The following is a 19,713-nucleotide window of genomic DNA, read 5'->3' on the forward strand; positions in this document are numbered from 1 at the left end:
GTGCCTGAAAGTGAGGGGGAAAATGGAACCAAATTGGAAAACACTCTTCAGGATATCATCCAGGAGAACTTCCCCAACCTAGCAGGGCAGGCCAACATTCAAATTCAGGAAATACAGAGAACGCCACAAACATACTCCTCCAGAAGAGCAACTCCAAGACACATAATTGCCAGATTCACCAAAGTTGAAATGAAGGAAAAAATCTTAAGGGCAGCCAGAGAGAAAGGTCAGGTTACCCACAAAGGGAAGCCCATCAGACTGACAGCAGATCTCTCGGCAGAAACTCTACAAGCCAGAAGAGAGTGGAGGCCAATCTTCAACGTTCTTAAAGAAAAGAATTTTAAACCCAGAATTTCATATCCAGCCAAACTAAGTTTCATAAGTGAAGGAGAAATAAAATTCTTTACAGATAAGCAAATGCTTAGAGATTTTGTCACCACCAGGCCTGCCTTACAAGAGACCCTGAAGGAAGTCCTAAACATGGAAAGGAACAACCGGTACCAGCCTTTGCAAAAACATGCCAAAATGTAAAGACCATCAAGGCTAGGAAGAAACTGCATCAACTAACGAGCAAAATAACCAGTTAATATCATAATGGCAGGATCAAGTTCACACATAACAATATTAACCTTAAATGTTAATGGACTAAATGCTCCAATTAAAAGACACAGACTGGCAAACTGGATAAAGAGTCAAGACCCATCAGTCTGCTGTCTTCAGGAGACCCATCTCACATGCAGAGACATACATAGGCTCAAAATAAAGGGATGGAGGAAGATCTACCAAGCAAATGGAGAACAAAAAAAAGCAGGGGTTGCAATCCTAGTCTCTGATAAAACAGACTTTAAACCATCAAAGATCAAAAGAGACAAAGAAGGCCATTACATAATGGTAAAGGGATCAATTCAACAGGAAGAGCTAACTATCCTAAATATATACACACCCAATACAGGAGCACCCAGATTCATAAAGCAAGTCCTTAGAGACTTACAAAGAGACTTAGACTCCCATACAATAATAATGGGAGACTTCAACACTCCACTGTCAACATTAGACAGATCAACGAGACAGAAAGTTAACAAGGATATCCAGGAATTGAACTCATCTCTGCACCACGCGGACCTAATAGACATCTATAGACCTCTCCACCCCAAGTCAACAGAATATACATTCTTCTCAGTACCACATCACACTTATTCCAAAATTGACCACATAATTGGAAGTAAAGTACTCCTCAGCAAATGTAAAAGAACAGAAATTATATCAAACTGTCTCTCAGACCACAGTGCAATCAAACTAGAACTCAGGACTAAGAAACTCAATCAAAACCACTCAACTACATGGAAACTGAACAACCTGCTCCTGAATGACTACTGGGTACATAACGAAATGAAAGCAGAAATAAACATGTTCTTTGAAACCAATGAGAAGAAAGATACAACACACCAGAATCTCTGGGACACATTTAAAGCAGTGTGTAGAGGGAAATTTATAGCACGAAATGCCCACAAGAGAAAGCAGGAAAGATCTAAATTTGACACTCTAACATCACAATTAAAAGAACTAGAGAGGCAAGAGCAAACACATTCAAAAGCTAGCAGAAGGCAAGAAATAACTAAGATCAGAGCAGAAATGAAGGAGATAGAGACACAAAAAACCCTCCAAAAAATCAATGAATCCAGGAGTTGGTTTTTTGAAAAGATCAACAAAATTGACAGATCGCTAGCAAGACTAATAAAGAAGAAAAGAGAGAGGAATCAAATAGACGCATTAAAAAATGATAAAGGGGATATCACCACCGACCCCACAGAAATACAAACTACCATCAGAGAATACTATAAACACCTCTACGCAAATCAACTAGAAAATCTAGAAGAAATGGATAATTTCCTGGACACTTACACTCTTCCAAGACTAAACCAGGAAGAAGTTGAATCCCTGAATAGACCAATAGCAGCCTCTGAAATTGAGGCAACAATTAATAGCCTACCCACCAAAAAAAGTCCAGGACCAGATGGATTCACAGCTGAATTCTACCAGAGGTACAAGGAGGAGCTGGTACCATTCCTTCTGAAACTATTCCAATCAATAGAAAAAGAGGGAATCCTCCCTAACTCATTTTATGAGGCCAACATCATCCTGATACCAAAGCCTGGCAGAGACACAACAAAAAAAGAGAATTTTAGACCAATCTCCCTGATGAACATCGATGCAAAAATCCTCAATAAAATACTGGCAAACCGGATTCAGCAGCACATCAAAAAGCTTATCCACCATGATCAAGTGGGCTTCATCCCTGGGATGCAAGGCTGGTTCAACATTCGCAAATCAATCAACGTAATCCAGCATATCAACAGAACCAAAGACAAGAACCACATGATTATCTCAATAGATGCAGAAAAGGCTTTTGACAAAATTCAACAGCCCTTCATGCTAAAAACGCTCAATAAATTCGGTATTGATGGAACGTACCTCAAAATAATAAGAGCTATTTATGACAAACCCACAGCTAATATCATACTGAATGGGCAAAAACTGGAAAAATTCCCTTTGAAAACTGGCACAAGACAGGGAAGCCCTCTCTCACCACTCCTATTCAACATAGTGTTGGAAGTTCTGGCTAGGGCAATCAGGCAAGAGAAAGAAATCAAGGGTATTCAGTTAGGAAAAGAAGAAGTCAAATTGTTCCTGTTTGCAGATGACATGATTGTATACTTAGAAAACTCCATCGTCTCAGCCCAAAACCTTCTTAAGCTGATAAGCAACTTCAGCAAAGTCTCAGGATACAAAATTAATGTGCAAAAATCACAAGCATTCTTATACACCAGTAACAGACAAGCAGAGAGCCAAATCAGGAATGAACTTCCATTCACAATTGCTTCAAAGAGAATAAAATACCTAGGAATCCAACTTACAAGGGATGTAAAGGACCTCTTCAAGGAGAACTACAAACCACTGCTCAGTGAAATCAAAGAGGACACAAACAAATGGAAGAACATACCATGCTCATGGATAGGAAGAATCAATATCGTGAAAATGGCCATACTGCCCAAGGTTATTTATAGATTCAATGCCATCCCCATCAAGCTACCAATGAGTTTCTTCACAGAATTGGAAAAAACTGCTTTAAAGTTCATATGGAACCAAAAAAGAGCCCGCATTGTCAAGACAATCCTAAGTCAAAAGGACAAAGCTGGAGGCGTCACGCTACCTGACTTCAAACTATACTACAAGGCTACAGTAACCAAAACAGCATGGTACTGGTACCAAAACAGAGATATAGACCAATGGAACAGAACGGAGCCTTCAGAAATAATGCCACACATCTACAACCATCTGATATTTGACAAACCTGAGAAAAACAAGAAATGGGGAAAGGATTCCCTATTTAATAAATGGTGCTGGGAAAATTGGCTAGCCATAAGTAGAAAGCTGAAACTGGATCCTTTCCTTACTCCTTATACGAAGATTAATTCAAGATGGATTAGAGACTTAAATGTTAGACTGAATACCATAAAAACCCTAGAAGAAAATCTAGGTAGTACCATTCAGGACATAGGCATGGGCAAGGACTTCATGTCTAAAACACCAAAAGCAATGGCAGCAAAAGCCAAAATTGACAAATGGGATCTCATTAAACTAAAGAGTTTCTGCACAGCAAAAGAAACTACCATCAGAGTGAACAGGCAACCTACAGAATGGGAGAAAATTTTTGCAATCTACTCATCTGACAAAGGGCTAATTTCCAGAATCTACAAAGAACTCAAACAAATATACAAGAAAAAAACAAACAACCCCATCAAAAAGTGGGGAAAGGATATGAACAGACATTTCTCAAAAGAAGACATTCATACAGCCAACAGACACATGAAAAAATGCTCATCATCACTCGCCATCAGAGAAATGCAAATCAAAACCACAATGAGATACCATCTCACACCAGTTAGAATAGCAATCATTAAAAAATCAGGAAACAACAGGTGTTGGAGAGGATGTGGAGAAATAGGAACACTTTTACACTGTTGGTGGGATTGTAAACTAGTTCAACCATTATGGAAAACAGTATGGCAATTCCTCAAGGATCTAGAACTAGATGTACCATATGACCCAGCTATCCCACTACTGGGTATATACCCAAAGGATTATAAATTATTCTACTACAAAGACACATGCACACGTATGTTTATTGTGGCACTACTCACAATAGCAAAGTCTTGGAATCAACCCAAATGTCCATCTGTGACAGACTGGATTAAGAAAATGTGGCACATATACACCATGGAATACTATGCAGCCATAAAAAAAGGATGAGTTTGCGTCCTTTGTAGGGACATAGATGCAGCTGGAAACCATCATTCTTAGCAAACTATCACAAGAAGAGAAAACCAAACACCGCTTGTTCTCACTCATAGGTGGGAACTGAACAATGAGATCACTTGGACTCGGGAAGGGGAACATCACACACTGGGGCCTATCATGGGGAGGGGGGAGGGGGGAGGGATTGCATTGGGGAGTTATACCTGATATAAATGATGAATTGATGGGTGCTGACGAGTTGATGGGTGCAGCACACCAACATGGCACAGATATACATATGTAACAAACCTGCACGTTATGCACATGTACCCTAGAACTTAAAGTATAATTAAAAAAATAAATAAATAAAAGAAAAATAAAAGAAAAAAAAAAGAAAATTTAAAATTTCTTCAAACTGAATGACAATAATGATACAGCCTATCAAAACCTCTGGGATACAGCAAAGGTGGTGCTAAGAGGAAAATTCACAGCCCAAAGCGTCTACGTCAAAAGGTTTGAAAGAGCACAAACTGACATTCTAAGGTCATACCTCAAGGAACTAGAGAAACAAGAACAAACCAAACCCCAAACCAAGCAGAAGAAAGGAAATTACCAAGATCAGAGCAGAACTAAATAAAACTGAAAAAAAAAAAAAAAAAAAACAAAAGATAAATGAAACAAAAAGCCGGTTTTTTGAAAAGATAAAATTAATAAACCATTAGCAAGATTAACCAAGAAAAGAAGAGAGAAAATCTTAATAACCTCACAAAGAAACGAAACAGGAGATATTATAATTGGCACTACTGAAATACAAAAGATCATTCAAGGCTACTATGAACACCTGTATGCATGTAAATTAGAAAACCTAGAAGAGATGAACAAATTCCTGGAAAAATACAACCCTCCTAGCTTAAATCAGGAAGAATTAGATACCCTGAATCACAGACCAATAACAAGCAGAGAGATTGAAATGTTAATTTAAAACTTACCAGCCAGGCATGGTGGCTCACACCTGTAATCCCAGCACATTGAGAGGCTGAGGCAGGTGGATCACCTGAGGTAGGGAGTTCGAGACCAGCCTGACCAAGATGGAGAAACCTCATCTCTACTAAAAATACAAAATTAGCCAGGCGTGGTGGCACAAGCCTGTAACCCCAGCTACTTGGGAGGCTGAGGGAGGAGAATTGCTTGAACCCAGGAGGCAGAGGTTGCAATGAGCCATGATTGCACCACTGCACTCCAGCCTGGACAACAAGAGCAAAACTCCATCTCAAAAAAAAAAAAAAAAAATTACCAACTAAAAAAAGCCCAGGACTAGAAAGATTCACAGCAGAATTCTACCAGACATTCAAAGAAGAATTGGTACCAATCTTTCAATCCTTTTGAAACTATTCCACAAGACAGAGAAAGAAGGAACCCTCCCTAATTCATTTTATGAAGCCAGCATCACCCTAATACCAAAACCAGAAAGGAACATAACCAAAAAAGAAAACGACAGACCAATATCCTCGATGAACACTCATGCTAAAATCCTTACTTAAAAAAATACTAGCTAACCAAATCCAACAACATACTAAAAGGATAATCCACCATGATCAAGTGGGTTCCATACCAGGGATGCAGGGATGGTTTAACATATGCAAGTCAATAAATGGGATACACCACATAAACACAATTAAAAACACAATCACGTGATCATCTCAACAGATGCAGAAAAAGTACTCAACAAAATCCAGCATCGCTTTATGATTAAAACTGTCAGCAAAATCGGCATACATGGGACATCCCTTAATGTAATGAAAGCCATCTATGACAAACTCACAGCCAACATAATACTGAATGGAGAAATGTTGAAAGTAATCCCTCCGAGAACTGGAACAAGACAAGGATGCTCACTCTCACCACTCCTCCTCATTATAGCATTGGAAGTCCTAGCCAGAGCAATCAGACAATAGAAAGAAATAAAAGGCATCCAAATCAGTAAAGAGGAAGTAAAACTGTCACCGCTGACGATACGATCGTTTATCTTGAAAACCCTAAGGACTCTTCCTTAGGAGCAAAGCTCCTAGAACTGATGAAAGAATTCAACAAAGTTTCCAGATACAAGATTAATGTATACAACTGCGACCAAATCAAGAACTGAACCCCTTTTACAACAGCTGCAAAAGAAACAAAATACTTAGGAATACACCTAACCAAGGAGTCGAAAGACCTCTACAAGAAAAACTACAAAACACCACTGAAAGAAAGAGACGACACAAATGGAAACATATCCCTAGTGTGATTTTTGAGGGGTGTTGAAGAGCCTTGTTTTGGCATATTAACAGGGTTGGTTTTCTGGTTCCTTCTCACTGGGTAGGGTCTGTCAGAGGAAGATCTAAGGCTGAAGGCTGTTGTTCGAATCCTTTTGTCCCATGGGATATTCCGTTGACATAGTACTCTCCCCACTTTTCCTATGGATATGTCTTCCTGTGAGCCTAACTGCAGTGATTGTTGTCTATCTTCTAGGTCTAGCCACCCAGAGAGTCTACCCGGCTCTGGGTTGGTACTGGGGGTTATCTGTACAGAGTCCTGTGATGTGAACCATCTATGGATCTCTCAAATACACATTCTTTTCAAGTGCACATGACACATTCTAAAGGATAGATCATATCTTAGACCACAAAACAAGTCGAAAAAATTTAAGAAGACTAAAATCATATCACGTATCTTTTCTGTCCACAATCACATGAACCCAAAATGAAAAACAGGAAAAAAAATTGGAAAATTCACTAATATCTGGAAATTTTTTTTTTTTTTTTTTGAGGCGGAGTCTCGCTCTGTCGCCCAGACTGGAGTGCAGTGGCCGGATCTCAGCTCACTGCAAGCTCTGCCTCCCGGGTTTATGCCATTCTCCTGCCTCAGCCTCCGAAGTAGCTGGGACTACAGGCTCCCGCCACCTTGCCCAGCTAGTTTTTGTATTTTTAGTAGAGACGGGGTTTCACCGTGTTAGCCAGGATGGTCTCGATCTCCTGACCTCGTGATCCACCCGTCTCGGCCTCCCAAAGTGCTGGGATTACAGGCTTGAGCCACCGCGCCCGGCCTAATATCTGGAAATTAAACAACATACTCCTGAACAACCAATCAATGGGTCAAAGAAGAAATCAAAAGGAAAACAAAGAAAATCTTAAGACAAATGAAAACAGAAACATAACATACCAAAACTTTGATACAGCAAAAGCAGTTCTATGATGAAAGTTTATAGCAATAAATACCTACATTAAGAAAAAAAGAAACATCTCAAATGAACAACCCAATTTTACACAACAAATAGAAAAAGAACAAATTAAGTCCAGAGTTAGCAGAAAGAAGGAAATACTAAAGATCAGAGCAGAAATAAATGAAATGGAGACTAGAAAAAATAATTTAAAAGATCAATATAACAAATAATATAAAAAGATCAATATAAGTTGTTTTTTCAAAAGATAAGCAAAATTGACAAACCTTTGCCTAGACTACTATGAAAAAAAGAAAGAAGATTCAAGTAAATAAAATCAGAAATGAAACAAGAGACACTACAATTGATACTACAAAAATACAATCATAAGAGACTAATGAACAACTACATGGCAAAAATTTGGCCAACCAAGAAGAAATAAATAAATTCCTAGAAACATACAATCTACCAAAAATGAATCATAAAGAAAATCTGAATAGGCCAATCAATGAGTGAGGGGAATAGACCAATAATCAAAAAGCTCCCTAACAAAGAAAATTCCAAAACCCGAGAAGTTATACTTCTCAAGCATTAGCATCACTTCTTCATTAAATACTTAGTAGAATTCGCCAAACTTCCAATAAACTGAAGAGAAAGGAACACTTCCAAACTCACTTTATGAGGCCAGCATTAATGTGATACAAGAAAGCTGTAAGAATAGAATATTACAGGCCAATATCCCTGGCGAACATAGATGGAAATATCCTCAACAAAACATTTGCAAACCAAATTCAACAGCACATTAAAAGGATCATACACCATAATCCAATGAGATTCATCCCTAGGATGCAAGGCTGCTGGTTGGACATATGCAAATCAATAAACATGATATGCCACCTTAAAAGGATGAAGAATAAAAATCATATAATCATATCAATAGATGCAGAAAAAGCATTTGACAAAATTCAACATCCTTTCATGACAAAAACTCTCAATACATTAGAAAGAATGTACCTCAACATCATAACACTATATATGACAACCTCACAGCTAATGTCATACCCAACAATGAAAAGCTAAAAACTTGTCTTCTAAGATGAAGAGCAAGACAAAATGCTCACTCTCACCACTTGTATTTATTATAGTACTGAAAGTCGTAGCCAGGGAAATTAGGCAAGAAAAAGAAATAAAATGCATCCGAATTGAAAAAGAAGAAAAAAATTGTCTGTTTGCAGATGACATAATCTTATATAAAGGAAACCCTAAATATTCCACCAAAAAAAAAAATTAAAACCAATAAATGAATTCAGTAAATTGGCAGGATACAAAATTGACAACAACAAAAGTCAGTAGCATTTCTATACTCTAACAACTATCCAAAAAATTAAAAAAAGAAAATCTCATTTACAATAGTACTTTTAAAATATATAGAAAAAACTTAACCAAGACAGTAAAGGACCTGTACACTGAAAACTATAAAATACTGATGAAATAAATAGAAGACACAAATTCATAGATAATGTCTAATGTTCATGAATTTAAAAAATTAACACTATTAAAATATCCATACTACCCAAAATTCTCTACAGATTTAATGTAACCCCTACCAAAATTCCAATGGCATTTTTCCCTAAAATATGAAAAACAACCCTAAAATTCATAAGGAAACATAAAAGTCACCACATAGTCAAAGTAATCTCAAGCAAAAAAAAAAAAAGCTGTAGGCATCACACTGTCTGATTTCAAAACATACTACAAAGCTATGATAATCAAGACAGCATGACACTGGCATAAAAACAGACATACAAGTAAATGAAACAGAATAGAGAGCCCAGAAATAAATTCATGCATGTACAGTCAATTGATCTACAAAGGTACCGAAGAACACACAATGATGAAAGCACAATCTCTTTAAAAAATGGTGTCAGGAAAACTGTATATCCACATGACATCCACATGACAAACTGTATATCCACATATGAAACTGGCCCGTCTTCTCACACCACATACAAAAAATCAGTTCAAAATGGATTAAATATTTAAACATAATACCTAAAACTGTAAAACTACTAGAAGAAAACATAAGGAAAAGCTTTATGGCATGGGTCAGGGCAACGAATTTTTGGATACACTCCAAAAGCAGAGTCAAGAAAAGCAAAAATTGACAGGACTGCATCGAACTAGAAAGCTCTGCACAGCAAAGGAAACAGAGTAAAGAGACAACCTATGGAATAGGAGAAAACATGTGTGAACCATATATGAGATAAGAGGTTACTATCTAAAATACTAAAATATATATTAAGAAACTCAAACAACTCAAAAGCAAAAAAAAAAAAAAAAAACAACCTGATTAAAAATGGGCAAAGGATCTGAGTAACATTTGTTAAAAGAAGACATACAAACAGCTAACTGGTATATGAAAATATGTTCAACACCACTAATCATCAGGGTAATGCATATAAAACGATAATGAGATATCAACTCTCATCTGTTAGGAAGGCCATTATCAAAAAGATGAGAGTAAGTGTTGCCAAGGATATGGAGAAAAAGAAACCCTTGTACACTGTTGGTGGGAATGTAAAGTTGTACGGACATTATGGAAAACGGTTTGGTGGTTCCTCAAAATGTTAGGTTACCAAAAGATCCAACAATCCTACTACTGGGTACATATCAAAAGGAAATGAAATATCTCAAAGGGATATCTGTACTCTCATGTTCACTGCAGCATTATTCACAACAGCCAAGATACGGAATCAATCTAAGTGTCCCTCAACAGATGAACAGAGACAGAAAATGTGGTATAATGGTATAAAGAAATGTGGCATAATGGAATATTATCTGGCTTTATAAAAAGAAGAAAATATTGTCATTTATAATAACATAGATGAATCTGGGGAACATAATGCCTAATGAAATAAGTTAAGGTACACAAAAAGACAAACGATCTTACTCATATGTGAAAAAAGCTCATTCCAAAAGGTCGTATACAGTACGATTCCATTTATATAAACTTCTGAAATGAAAATTTAGAAATGAGGGGAGGAATGAGGTGGGTTTGATTATAAAAGACAACATGAGGGATCTTTGTGGTGACGGAACTACTCAGTATCCCGTGATGAATACACAAACCTTTTCATGAGATAAAACTGTGTAAACTAAATAAACACACACACAGAAGTAAAACTGAAAAAATTTGAGTAAGATCAATGGATTGTATCAATAGGAGTATCCAGCTTGTAGTATTGTAACATAGTTTTTTGGATGTTTTGTTTTTTGTTTTTGAGATAGGGTCTCACTCTGTCACCCAGGCTGAAGTGCAATGGCACAACCATGGCTCACTGCAGCCTCAACATTCCCCAGGGCTCAGATGATCCTCCCATCTCAGCGGCAGCTGGGACTACAGGTGTGCACCACCACACTCAACTAATTTTTGTACTTTTTGTAGAGATGGGGTTGTACCATGTTGCCCTAAATTTTTTTCAGAGTTTAATTCAAACAGTGTAGCTAGTGTGGGATATAAATGACTTACATTTGGGACATCAATTGCTATTTCCCTCATGGCACTGGGTCTGATGTCATTCATTGCCTGCAAGAAATCATTCAGAGTAATCTTCACCAGTCCAGCCACCTTGACATCAGGGAGGTTAGGCTGTTTTTTCAGGATTCTTCGCAAGGCACAGAGACCTACAAAGAGAGGAAAGTAACAGAAGATTTGTCTTCTCCTTAATAAATACAGAATGAATTGATGGCTCCGGTGGCCCATCTGGAGTGGTCACTGTGAAGACACTGGCTGCAGTGGGGAAGGCATGGCCAGGGCTGCGTACTCCACAAAGCCAGTGGGAGCTGGGAGCAGGCAGGAATCCTGCTCTTTTCCAAGTTGGTGGGGTGGGAGCTCCACTTACCCAGGCACAGCTGCAGCCACCCAGCCATGGCTGTGGACCCAGGTATCCCTCCACTATTGAGAAACCAGGAAGTACCTCCTGCCCCAACAGGCTCCGAAGTGCCTGCTTCTACTGCCTGGTCTCTCCCCAATCCCAGAAAAACTTTTTGCCTGCTCTGATTTCAGACCAAAGTTAAGGCTGAGCCAAGCCACTGTCATGACCCACCTAGGTGTTCATGTGCTCAAGGTGGCGCTGACACACCAGCTCCCTGCCACCTTGGTCCCCTCCAGACTTTGGGTGCCAATGAGCATGGGAGGGAGGCTAAGGGTGGCTCAGAGCAGTTCTGCAAGCACCCCTCAGCACAAACAGTCCGGGCACCATGGACGACATGATTGATGGCAGCAGGAGGCAGAGAGGCTCTTGGGCAGAAAGGAGTGAGTCCCTGGTGAAGCCCCACCTTCAAGCCAGGGACAGCCTGAAGCATGGAGGGCAGGCTGTCAGCACTGGGTAGAGTCGGCGGCCCAGAGCAAGAACTTATGGTGCTTTTTCTGGGTCTGCCTATGGACCAATCAGCACGCACTTCCTCCCCTCTGAAGCCCATAAAATCCTGACTCAGTCAGACTCAAGGGGACGTCAGGACTACCAGATGCGAGAAGGAGCTACCCACTCTGGGTCTCCTCTCCACTGAGCTGGACATTCACTGGGACACCCTGCCTGTGGAAAGGAGCCACCCACTCCAGCTCTCCTCTCTGCTGAGAGTTAGACACTCGGGACAACTTGCCTGCAGAAAGAAGCCACCCACTGCAGGTCTTCTCTCTGCTGACAGCTAGACACTCATCAGGCTGACCAGCTTGAGGATAGCAGCTACTCACTCTGGGTCTCCTCTCCACTGAGAAATGGACACTAGTCAGGATGCCACATAGGAGCTACCCATTCCGGGTCTCCTCTCCACTGAGAGCTGGACACACATTGGGACGACCTGCCTACAGAAAGAAGCTACCGACTCTAGGTCTCCTCTCCACTGACAGCAGGACACTTGTCAGGATGACATACCTGCAGAAAGGAGCTACCCACTCCAGGCGTCCTCTCTGCTGAGAGCTGGACACTCCTCAGAACGACCTGATGGCAGAAGGACCTACCCACTTCGGGTCTCCTGAGAGCTGTTCTGTTGCTCAATGAAGCTCCTCTTTGCCTTGCTCACCCTCCAGCTGTCCACATACCTCATTCTTCCTGAAGGCTGGACAAGAACTCAGGACCTGCCAAATGGCAGGACTGAAAGAGCTATAACACAAACAGGACTGAAACAGGCCCACTGGTCACCACATTGCGGGTAACAAGAGGAAGAGGAGCTGTGGCCCTTTGGGGAGCCCAGAAGCAAGGGCTGTGATCAGAGCTGTGACACCAGAGCTGTGACACTCTCTTTGGAGCTCTGCTATTTCCAACATCTCCAAGCTTCCAGGTACCACCACATTCTCTGGTGCCCACGGGGGAAAACACTTGTGGTACGCCTGGTCCAGCCACATCCTCACACAGAGCTGGCGACTGTGCCTGAACCTAGAGCTGTCCACTCCACTGCAGCCAGCATGCCTGGCTGTGTGCAGTGGCCAGACCTTGAGCTCACTCACACCCTCTTCACAGCTCTGTGCCTGGCTCACCCTCGGCAGGTGTAGGATCCAGGCCGATAGCACAAGCCAAGTACAGCCTGCTGGGCCAAGTGGGCAGAAAAGCCCAGTGGGTCCGAGCAAAACTCAGGCAGAGGCGCCACCAGCCACAGAGGTTTCTGGCTGGAAAAGTGAGACCCTAAGGATCCTGTGACAGAATTATCACCAATAAAAATAATAAAAAACCCAAACCCCATGCAAGATTACAGCATTTAAAACATTTTGTCCTTGTAAGGGAGGGGATGAGTGGTGGGAAGGGAGGTGGAAGAATGTGAAAGATAAATGTAAAAATCCAAGCACTTAGTTTTGGCAATGAAAATATGACAAATATTTAATATGAGAAAGCATAATTTACAAATATAAAATAGAATTTACAAAACAACATCCATAAAAAAAAGCCATAAAGATTTATCAAAATAGTGGCCGGGCACGGTGGCTCAAGCCTGTAATCCCAGCACTTTGGGAGGCCAAGATGGGTGGATCATGAGGTCAGGAGATCGAGACCATCCTGGCTAACACGGTGAAACCCCGTCTCTACTAAAAAATACAAAAAAACTAGCCGGGCGAGGTGGCGGGCGCCTGTAGTCCCAGCTACTCCGGAGGCTGAGGCAGGAGAATAGCATGAACCCGGGAGGCGGAGCTTGCAGTGAGCTGAGATCCGGCCACTGCACTCCAGCCCGGGCGACGGAGCGAGACTCCGTCTGAAAAAAAAAAAAAAAAAAAAAAAAAAAGATTTATCAAAATAATTTGTTTGGGGAACTTCTTTTAAAAGAGTAAGATATTAAAATTAAAAAATGCTTTTGCCCCTGCCCTTTTGGTAAATACATTCAAACTAGAGTTACAAAGTTTTAAGGTATTGGGAAAACACCTGCAAGGAAACTTTCAGGTGGCAGTTGGAAATGTGATTTTGGAATACAAGAGCAAAGTAAACTTCAGAGTGATGTGCATACAGGTAAGATGTGATATTATAGCAATGGAGAGATCTATAAGGGGAGGCTAGTGAGGGGGTCAGGGATGGAGGAATAAATGTAGAAGGCTCAATCTTAGGAAAGCCCATCAATTGAATAGCATAAAAAGAAATGATGGTTTTAAAAGGCAGAGAAAGGCCAGGCGCAGTGGCTCAAGCCTGTGATCCCAGCACTTCGGGAGGCCGAGGCGGGCAAATCACGAGGTCAGGAGATCGAGACCATCCTGGCTAACCCGGTGAAACCCGTCTCTACTAAAACTACGAAAAACTAGCTGGGCGAGGTGGCGGGCGCCTGTCGTCCCAGCTACTCGGGAGGCTGAGGCAGGAGAATGGCGTAAACCCAGGAGGTGGAGCTTGCAGTGAGCTGAGATCGTACCACTGCACTCCAGCCTGGGTGACAGAGCAGACTCCGTCTCAATAGGATGACGTAGAATAAAAGGTACTAAAGCAGCCAGGAAGACAGTCAACAAAGTCAAATTTAGAGAGATCCAAAATAAATTCAAAGATATCATGCTGACTTGAGAAGTTAGATATTAAGTTCCTTGTCTTTGCTATTTGCTTGAAGTTTAAACACTGACAAGAGTGAATGTGCCCTCCATTAGGTTGTGAGATTTAGAGCCCTTTGATCTGTGATAACCTTTAGTCTAGAAGACAGTAAGTCACTAGATGCTCTTTGTGTTAAGACTATTTAATAAAATTCCAGTTTGAAGGAGTTTAATCTCAGAGATCTCTCAGAAACCCAGTCTGAATATCTGAAGTTGTCCTGGAACACCAGCTAGCTCCCATGGTTTTTTAATCTTTCTTGTTCAAAACACTATACTTCAATACGGTTTTACTAAATTAAAATGATACCACTCCATCATTTTGTTTTCACTTATTTGAACTTTTATATATAAACAGAAGCATTAATAAAAAGAAGACACAAAACTCCACAAAACAGAGGGTTGAGTATCTTTCACTACCAACAAAAAGCAATGAATACTACGAAGAAGCTCCAAAAATAGATCCCGCTTCCTAAAGCCAGCAAGTCACTTATTTAGGCCATCTTACAAATACTGACTTGCTTTTTCTGCCTTACAAAATGCTGAAAGATGGTTCTTCACATCTCTTGCATTTCTGCTTGAGAGTAAAATCACCGACTGCCTCTGTTCAAGACTATCTTTTGAAGGATGTTGGTATGCAGGAAAATAAAGTATCTCTCTCCAAAGCAAAGGATAGACATGCTTACTGTCCATTATAAAAGATTCAGGTTCTACAATTCAAGGCTCCCCTACTGTGATGAAAGCTTATACAGGTTCAGGTGTCAGGGAGCCCTCTGTATCACTCTGTGAAAAGTGAGGCTCTGGAACAGGTGCGAATGCTGCTACCCTAGCTAATTATGTTGCTGCAATATTCTGTCCTTTGACTCTTCCGCAGGCACTAACAAAATCTGTTAGGCAGCAAGTAGAGTAAAACCTTGGGCCCTTAACAATTCTTGACATCTTTATGTCTGCTATGGTTTGAATTTTTTTGTCTCCTCCAGAACTCATGTGAAAACTTAATCCCTAATGACACACTAATGGAAGGTGAGGCCTAAAGATAGGTGTCTCCACCCTCATGAATGGATTAATGCAACTATAAAAAGGGTTTGCAGGAGTGGGCTCACTCTATCTCACTCTTCTGCGATGTGAGGACACACAATGTTCCTCTCCTTTAGAGAATATGGCATTCAAGGCTTCATTTTGGATGCAAAGAGACTGAGCCCAAGCCTCCCAGCACCTTGATCTTAGACTTTCCAGCCTCCAGAACTGTGAGAAATAAATTTCTGTTCTTTGTAAATTACCAAGTATGCGGTATTTTGTTATAGCAGCACAAACTGGACTAAGACGATGATAAATTGGGTTGATTTACTACTCAACATACTCATTAGTTAAATGGAGCAGAAGCATTAAAAAATATTACAGTTCAACTTAAGAGTTTTCAACTTTATGGCTGGGAGTGGTGGTTCACACCTGTAATCCCAGCACTTTGGGAGGCCGAGGCAGGTGGATCACCTGAGGTCGAGAGTTTGAGACCAGCCTGACCAACATGGAGAAACCCTGTCTCTACTAAAAATACAAAATTAGCCAAGTGTGGTGGTGCATGCCTGTAATCCTAGCTACTTGGGAGGCTGAGGCAGAAGAATCGCTTGAACCCTGGAGGCGGAGGTTATGGTGAGCCGAGATGGCACCATTGCACTCCAGCCTGGGCAAGAAGGACAAAACTCCGTCTCAAAAAAAAAAAAAAAAAAAAAAAAAAAAAGAGTTTTCCACTTTACAGTGGTACAAAAGCAATATGAATTCAGTAATTTTCTTGCAACACTGGGCAGCTGCAGCAAGCCGCAGTTCCAAGTCAGCTACACACATATCTTGACTCACAAGTTTTTTCAGGACATAACCCTATCATAAGTTGAGGAGTATCTATGCAGTGCTATGTTGTATCAAACAGCACCTTGTGGCCTGAAAAAATTTAAGATGTTCCTAAAACATCTAACATAAATGGATGTAATCAAAATACTTCAATGCCAGATAGTATCCGGCAATACTTGCCAATATTTCTAATTTGGACCAGATACATCACTCTACTGAGACAGAAAAACTGAAACAGGGAAAATAGTCTAATAATTTGCCTGTCACATTTTTTTATATCATGCAAACATAAAATTGGACAATAAATGAGACATTATTTTCATTTAAGGAAGGGGTTTGGAAAACGCAGGCAATATGTGGTTTTTAAAAGTATATTTAATATTGTAATATAAATGTATTTATAAAATACCGAAATCTCTATTATTTCTAATACAAACTACAGAACTTAAGCTGGATAAAATCTCCACTCGTCTGAACATAGAAAGAAAATAGTAATTCACCGGAGGAAAAACAAAGGCAAGAGAAACATGGAATTTTTCAAAAGCTAAAAAATAGTAAAGTACAAGCTGGGCACAGTGGCTCACACTTGTAATCCCAACACTTTGGGAGGCTGGGACAGGTGGATCACTTCCATCCAGGAGTCCAAGACTAGCCTGGACAACATAGTGTGACCCCATCTCTAAAAGAAATTCAAAAATTAGCCAGGCTTCGTGGCATGTACCTGTAATCCTAGCTACATGCGATGACTGCTTGAGCCCAGGAAGTCAAGACTGCAGTGAGCCATCATCATGCTACTGCACTCAGCCACTCAACTTGGGTGACAGGTGAGACCCTGTCTCCAAAAAAGTAAAGTACAAAGACTGATTTTGTAATAAACATAGCACAACTTAATGTACCCAAATAATAAGTGTACCAAAAAATAATGTGTTGCAAGGTTTGCAATGCATACTAGTCCCTGATAAGCCAAGGAGACAAATGTAGGATATTCACTAAAGGCCAAGTTAAAATGTGTAACTAAAAAGACAATGGGAAGAGGATGAAATAATAAAAATACTTGCCTATTCCAAAAAAATGAAAAAAAAAAAAAAACCAGGAAAAAAAATATACAACAAGTGAGGCAAATAAGGAAGTAGATTAAACCTAAGTATTTTAAGGTATTACCCTAAATATAAATGCATTAAGTACTTGAATTTAAACAATGACAACAGCAGCTGGATTAAAAAAATAAAACCCCAATTTACCCTGCATACAAGTGATGTATCTGAAATTTAAGAATATAGAAAGGTTGAAAGTAAAAGAATAAAAGGAATACTATGCAAATATACACAGAATGAAATATACATGGAAGGATAACAGTGCACCGATATCTACTATCAAGCAAGTATTAAGTAAGAAGCATCACTAGACACTTGGGGTAATAAAAGGGCCAATTTACCAAGAATATACAAAATTCTAAATTAATACATGCCTGATAACAAATTCAAAATACATAAAACAAAAGTAAACAGAACTAAATGTAGAAACAGACCTTGCTTGCAGGTTTTAACATACTTCCCTTATTAGCCAAAATTTTTAAAAAGAATATATAGAAGATATCAGAAGATATGAAAAACAATAAAAAACAACATCAAAATAATAAAATAACTCTGTTTTCCAGCATACCTGGAATATCTACCAAAACTGACCCTATGCTAGGACACAAAGCAAGTCTCCATGTAACTCAAAGATTGAAATCATAAAGCGTAGTTCTCAGACCTCAGGAGAATGAATAACAAAATCAGTAACAAAAAAATGCTAAGAAATACACAAATATCTGAAAATCAGTTAATTCATTTCTAAATAACTCATGGTTCAACAAAAAATCACAATGAAAACTTAATGTTTTCAACTGAATAATAATACAAATATAACATGAAAATCTGTAGGATGCTGCTACTGCAGTACTGAAGGGGACACTGGTAGGCTTAATGTACATAGAAAAAAAGACTGAGTCAATGAGGCGTTCATCTTAAGAAATTAGGAAAAGAAGAAGAAATTAAACCAAAAAGAAAAAAGGAGGAGGGAAATAATGAAGAAAACAAATGCACAATTTAAAAAAATAACCAATAAAGCCAAAGGTTGGTCATCTGAAAATGTGAGAGAAGAGATACATTTCCAATATTAGGAATGAAAAAGTAGACATCATTACAAAACCTACAGTCATTAAAAAGATAAGAGGATACTAGGAATAACTTTATGCCAAATAATTTGAAATGCAGATAAAATGAACAAACTTCTAGGGGAAAAAAATTTACCGAAACTAATATACAAACAAAAAAACTATACAATTTGAATATTTCAATAGGTATTAAAGAAATTAAATCTATAATTAAAACCTTTTCCACAGAGAAAATTCTAAGCACAGATGGTTTCAATGATAAATGTCACCAAATACTTAAGGACGAATATGACATTAATTTTTTAAAAACTGTTCCAGAGAAAAAATAATTCCCAACTTGATTCACAAGGGTAGCATAATCCTGCTCCCCAAATCTTAAAGGGGTATTACAAGAAAAAAAATTACAGGTCAATCTCTCACATGAACATAGGTGCAAATATCTTAAACAAAACATCAGCCAAAAGATCAATACATTAAAAAGAATTACAAAATTGTGACACGTTGGCTATATTACAGGAAAGTCAGATTCATGTAACATTTAAAAATCAATCAACATAATTCTTCACATTGACAGAATAAAGAGATCATAAGACTATCTCAATAAATGTAGAAATGTGATAAAATATCATTAATTATATTTTTTTAAAAAGCTAAGAATAGATACAAACCTCCTTATCACACATACAGCAAAAAAAAAAAAAAAAATTCTTAATATTAAGTAACAGTTTGTAAACTTTCTCTTAAATCAAGAATGAGATAAGGATTACTATTGTTACCACTTCTATTAAATACTGTCAGAGGTCCTATCTAGTACAGTAAGTCAAGGAAAAGAAAAAATAGGTGTAGAGTTGAACAAAACAAAATTTAAAACTTATTATTTGAAATGTATACATAGAAAACTATAACATAACTGATAGATTTAAAAAAAATCAAAAGAACTTACATACACACTACTAAAATTTTGTTTTTTGTGGTTTTTTTGAGACAGGGTCTCCCTATGTCACCCAGTCTGGAGTGTAGTGGTGCAATCTCAGCTCACTGTAGCTTCAACCTCCCACACTCAAGCAATCTTCCCACCTCAGCCTCACAAGTAGCTGGGACTACAGGTGCATACCACCACGCTCAGTTTTTCTGTAAATTTTCTGTAGAGATGGTGTCCCACTATGT

General features: G+C 39.1%; 1 protein-coding gene across 5 annotated transcripts in view; it reads right to left on the minus strand.

Annotated features, from left to right (window-relative positions):
- SPATA5 (spermatogenesis associated 5) overlaps positions 1-19,713 on the minus strand; it is a 363,998-nt gene that overhangs the window by 302,640 nt on the left and 41,645 nt on the right. For all 5 annotated transcript variants that reach the window (XM_023217553.2, XM_023217552.2, XM_023217556.2 and 2 more), the window contains one exon: positions 11,022-11,176. In XM_023217553.2, coding sequence (XP_023073321.1) covers positions 11,022-11,176 — 155 coding nt within the window. The remainder of the gene's footprint in view (positions 1-11,021; positions 11,177-19,713) is intronic.

The sequence above is a fragment of the Piliocolobus tephrosceles genome, chromosome 3, assembly GCF_002776525.5.
Source record: "Piliocolobus tephrosceles isolate RC106 chromosome 3, ASM277652v3, whole genome shotgun sequence".
Taxonomy (NCBI): Eukaryota; Metazoa; Chordata; class Mammalia; order Primates; family Cercopithecidae; genus Piliocolobus; species Piliocolobus tephrosceles.